Raw genomic sequence first — 5310 nt, 5'->3', positions numbered from 1 at the left:
CGTGTGATCCTCCCTATGCTTTCTTCTAAGAATTTTTAGCAGCATGGCTTTGAGGATTGTGGTTTTGAATGAAATGTCTCATCTACTATTGGATCTACTATTGGATGGATTTCCATGAAGACATGTATAGACATTCATGTCACCCTCAAGTTGAATTTTAATTCCCTTAGTGATTACCTGACTATTTCTCTAGTACCATTATCAGACCTTATGTTTTATTACCAATACCTTACTTAAATGATTAAATACCTGCAAAGCTAATAACATTTTCCTTAGTTATAGATGTACTTAGTGTTTAAGGCCAAGTGGCTAATGTTGGCATGCTAACATGTTGAAGTAAGACTGTGTATATGGTCACAACTACTTTGCATCACCATGTTAGCATTGCCATTGTGAGCATGTTAGCATCCAGCACAATGCATAGTACATTTAGGAATGCCTTGCAGACACTAACCACTGTAATTTAGGTTTAGAAGGTTGACAATCAAAAGAGCTGCAGGCAACAATGAATATCGGGCCCCCCAAGCCCACAAACTTTGCGTATTTGGACAGTGACACTTTTTTTTAAAATTGTTTGGCTTTATACACCGGCACTGAAATTATGACTACACGGTTAAAGTGCTGAATTTCTGCTTTAAGGGATGGTTCATTCATGTATTTTGAATATACCAACTATGGATAAGTACCTCATACAACCCCAATTTAAAATATCCAAACCATCTCTAAGGTCGTTTAAGAGTGTTTATACATTCAAAGTGTAGGACTATATCTAAATAAATCCTCCAATTTCAGGACAATGATCCTAAACATACTAATAAGGCAGCCACAGATCTTTCTAGGGCCAAGAGTGGAAAAACTGTCCAAGTCCGTCAAATATTATCAATCCAACCAATCCTGTGTTTCACCTCTGAAGACTAAAGACAAAGAGCCCCCGGAAAGAGAAAGTAATGGCTGCAGTAAAGGCTTGGCAGAGAATCTGCCAACTGTCTGCTGATGAATCTGTGTTGTTAAGTCTGTATCTGACAGGCTGGAGAGGGCAGCGAACTGCAGTGCAGAGCCAAACATTGACAGTAAATGAATTAACTGCATTAGAAACAACGGACAGTGTCCTTATAGTCCTGTTTGTTCACTTGGGGTCTATAACATCATCTTGCAATGAACATACGGCCCGAACAATGAGTGACTGATGCACTGTATGAATATCTGATTGTATTTAAAAGCTGGTTGATATGATGAACATACAGGAAGTCAGTTCATATTTTTTTGTGGTTTATGCTGCCTGTAAACCAGTGGTTTACATATTCCGCTAAATGCCACCACAAAAAAAAATTACAAATACCATATAAAAGAGGGGAGGAGAACACCAGTTTAGAAGCTGTAGAACAAAAAACAGTGCAAGTTTACATTTAATGAAACCAGAGAAACTGAACTTAAACTTGTTAAAAAACTGGTCCCCGAGATATTCTAGAAGGAGTTCTTCTTCTATGAAGCAGATGTTATAACGTAATAAAGTAAGATGTTTATCATCACACAATTCACAGTATCTTCAAGGCTCTGAACCAAATAACGTTTGGTTTGTTGAGTTTCCCACTGCCTATTCAGCAGCAGCAGCAACGGGACTTGTATGTCAAACAAATGTCAAGACAATGAACATGCCTTTATTTAAGTGATTACGATGAGTGTAAGATAATCACGTGGGACATACGTACACTGCAACCATGTTTGAAGTACATTTGGAGAGGGTAATATATATGAATATAACAGGTGTATGTAAAAACATTTCTGACCTGGACCTTTGGCTCCCCCTCGCAAAATGCGCCCCAAGCGAAAGATAATGGCTCGCTCGTACTCCTTCACAATCTGTGTACCGAGACAAAGACAAACCACATAAATGGCTTGTTATATACTCATTTAGTTCAAAGTAAACGCAAGACAATAAATACACATTATACAGGGGATGAGCCTGTAGTAAAAACTCTAGACTGAATAAACAGTAGGCCATCCCCAGTAATTTACTCTACTATTCCAGCTAGCTTTGCTTGTAAAAAATAAACTGTGCATTTGACCAGCAGCTGACCTTAATACACATCCATATGGAGATGGGCAGAGTAACCAGCATCAGAAGAATGGAGAGCGCGACCAACAGCCAGCCACACAAGCCAATGTCGGAGTCGGAATGCTCCAAAGCTGGGGGGGAAAAGGACAGACAATGCACCAAAATGAATTCAATTGATTTTAATCATCCGTGGAACTATATATTCTGAATTTAAGATATTTGTAAGCAGCATCTTCTGTCAGATTTGACTCTTCATTTTCTGTTGCTAAAAAAACTGTTCTAATCCAAATCATGCATCAGATCAACTTTTTATCCATCTTCTTTCAACGTGCATCTTTAGTGAGGTTTAATGTAACCTACGGCCACGTACACACGTGTACACACACACACACACACACGTTAGGCACTTGTTAGACTTGTTAAGACTGGTGGGTACATTATCTGCCCTGCATGCAATATTTGCCAGAGTCAAAGTCAGAGGACATGCAACCATTCAATGCATCCGATCCGTACCTTCAACATCATAATCATGCGTGCTTGAACCTATAGACAAGATTATATGTCAGGGCCCCATTGAACGACTTGCACTAGTGTTATAGTAGTTAGCTAGGCACCAAATAGTTAAATAGAAACCGATAATGTTACATGGTATAAATACTTTACTAATTGTCCCGGATTTTTGCTAATGATGCTCTAACGGTACGTCACTGATATAATCAATACTGATTACCACAGGGTTGCGCAAGCTGATCCCACCCTGTGACTCAGGGTATCCAATGGATTTCAGCTAAAAGGTTAGCTAGCTGTCAATTCATAAACATCACTAGAATTAGCTGGCGTTTCAGGATGTCAATGAACAGGTTACAACTAAAACGGACCCATGTAGCTAGCTTAAACGAATACCGTTAACAATAAAGATAACATCAAAGAAATAGAAGCTGCTTATCCAAAGGGTCTAGTTTTTTTTTTTTTTTTTTAAACAACCAATGTTTTTCTATTATTTAAAAGGTATTTTTGTTTCGAGTTGGAAAATTTACTTTAGCTAAGGACTGGCACGTTACCTTGAACTATGTTATCTTAGTTATTAACTAGCTTGTAAGTAGAGTGGGCGAATTTACGTCAGCTTTAGGTCGGTCAATGTTAGCTGTTGTGAGCTAACCATAGAAATAAAATGGAGCTAACATTAACTGCTAACGCTACGTTTGATATGTGCTTCCACACCAGGTAAAGTCTAAGCTATATAACGTTAGCATTAATGGAAGAGTTGAATTACAATAGCCTTAATTTTCGCTTAGTTGGCTAGCTAGCTAGCTGAATGAGTACTGTTGATGCCCTGTGACCAAGCTGCCCAAAATAGCACACTTAACGTTTACATTATAATGTTAAAGTCAGCAAGGGTTAACGTTACCTGCTTGACGTTCTCGTCTTCTGGCTTCGTCATTCTTCTTCCTCATTGCAACTCTTTCGTTGTCTGAATCCATGGTTAATGCCAAATTAAAACAACGGTGATCCAGTCGCTATGTTTACTGGACCGACTGTGCCCCAATTAAGCTGCTGCTGAAGAGGGGGCCTGTTTTACCCTGAACAGAGACTTGTAGGTGCTGTGACGCAGACTGGCTCATAGACTTTATCAGTTTACATCTACATCCATGGTTCTCTTAATACATCCATGCATCCATGGAGCCAGTGGGCGTTGTTCAGCTTTCAATTATAGTAGACCAAATTCATATTTCGTCATCCCCACTGCACGCCCCTAACGACATTTTTGGCCATAGACTGCATATTTATTAATGGTCTATGGTTCTGGCACTGTGTCATGTGGTAACTCTGAATAGCAGGTACAATATATGGATGTATTAAAAAGAAACTGGATATAGCGTTTGAGGTGCATGAAGCCACAAAAGTTAAACTTCCTCAATTAAAAGTATATAGCTGGATTATCGGCGTTGCTTCCGCATTATAGGGCCCATAGAGCAGGCTCACCACTGAGACCTCTGAGCTGGCTTCTTCCGGTTTAGCTGTCCACTAGTCTCGCATTAGGCTCGTTAGAGATGAGCCACGTCTAGGCAGAATCGACCACCGGAGATAGCCGCTCGTTGCATGCCGGTTAGATTTGTGTCCAACTTGATCCCAAGGGGGTAAGCGGGCGTCCACAAAGCGTAGCTCCTATGGTGCCATTTTAATGCTACAAATCACTCACCCGCCGTTAGCATTCCATTGACTGAAAATCATTTTGGCGCCACTTTGACAGCAAATAACTTGACGTCTGAAGCATTAAAAGGTTCTTTATTTCTTATAAAAAGCTCCATTACCTCCATTATTGGCTCCGTAGCAGACGTTTTTGTAAAAATAGGCGATTGCGTCATAACCAAGCGACTTACTGTCGCAAAGTCAAAAAATCCTTGTATTGTCAGAAGAAGCTCGCAGACTGTTTCGACTTACATTAGCTGTTAACTAGCATTTTTAGTTAGCAGTAATTAGCCAATGTCTATGTTATCTCCTTACATATACCTACACTCTCCGTTTCTGCAAGATACAGAATGATTGAGATTTTTCTTGGAACAGCTACTAGAAGACTTACAACTTTCAGACAGGTTGCTCATGTCACATCGACGTTGGCAACCTCAGTTGGAGGCTGCGCATTAACGCTCAGCCATCACCAGAAAAGTGCTTCTATTTTCCTTCACTGGTCTCCGTCCAGAACAACAAGGGTCTGTTGGTCCGTTTTTAACTGTCTATGATTGGTCCCAACTTGCTCGGACGTCATGCACACGATAGGCAACGATAATTACATGAGATCAAGGCGGCCGCATTTGCTTTTCACCGACTGCAAGACCCAGGCGGGCCCAGGGCATGCTTGGAAACACCATTCTCTCTGCTGATTTAACAGCTGATTGGTTCACAATTGACTCATCCTAATGACGTTTTATATAAACTTTTATTGATTTTGAAACGGAGTGATTTTAATTGCAATTTGTCTGATTTCAAGGCTTAGTCTGTACAGAACACATGATGTCTGGCAGATAATTACGTTTAGAAGTCGGAGAGACTAAATCAGTTCCGATTACGGATCATCTACAGTCTGTTGTTAATTAAAATAAGCAACAGATCGCATGTTGAGCATATTGAGAGGTACTCTGTCATAATTAAAACAATTGGAGACTGTGTACAAGCTGATATACACTCACCGGCCACTTTATTAGGTACCCCATGCTAGTAACAGGTTGGACCCCCTTTTGCCTTCAGAACTGCCT

General features: G+C 40.1%; 1 protein-coding gene across 2 annotated transcripts in view; it reads right to left on the bottom strand.

Annotated features, from left to right (window-relative positions):
* The window catches only part of stom (stomatin), a 13344-nt gene extending 9632 nt beyond the window's left edge, over positions 1 to 3712 (bottom strand). The window contains exons 1-4 of one of the 2 annotated variants that reach the window (XM_034897302.1): positions 3465 to 3566; positions 2570 to 2599; positions 2078 to 2187; positions 1788 to 1860 (exon numbers count right to left, since the gene is read on the bottom strand). In XM_034897302.1, the coding sequence (XP_034753193.1) occupies positions 1788 to 1860; positions 2078 to 2187; positions 2570 to 2599; positions 3465 to 3537 (286 nt within the window). In that variant the 5' untranslated portion in view covers positions 3538 to 3566. Of the gene's footprint in view, positions 1 to 1787; positions 1861 to 2077; positions 2188 to 2569; positions 2600 to 3464 lie in introns of both variants that reach the window. The other variant, XM_034897303.1, reaches the window with a different exon arrangement.
* Between the last annotated feature and the right edge of the window lie 1598 nt (positions 3713 to 5310).

The sequence above is a fragment of the Etheostoma cragini genome, chromosome 16 (genome assembly GCF_013103735.1).
Source record: "Etheostoma cragini isolate CJK2018 chromosome 16, CSU_Ecrag_1.0, whole genome shotgun sequence".
NCBI lineage: Eukaryota > Metazoa > Chordata > Actinopteri > Perciformes > Percidae > Etheostoma > Etheostoma cragini.
Note: the sequence above shows the minus strand (reverse complement) of the source record. Positions and strands in the feature narration are given on the sequence as shown.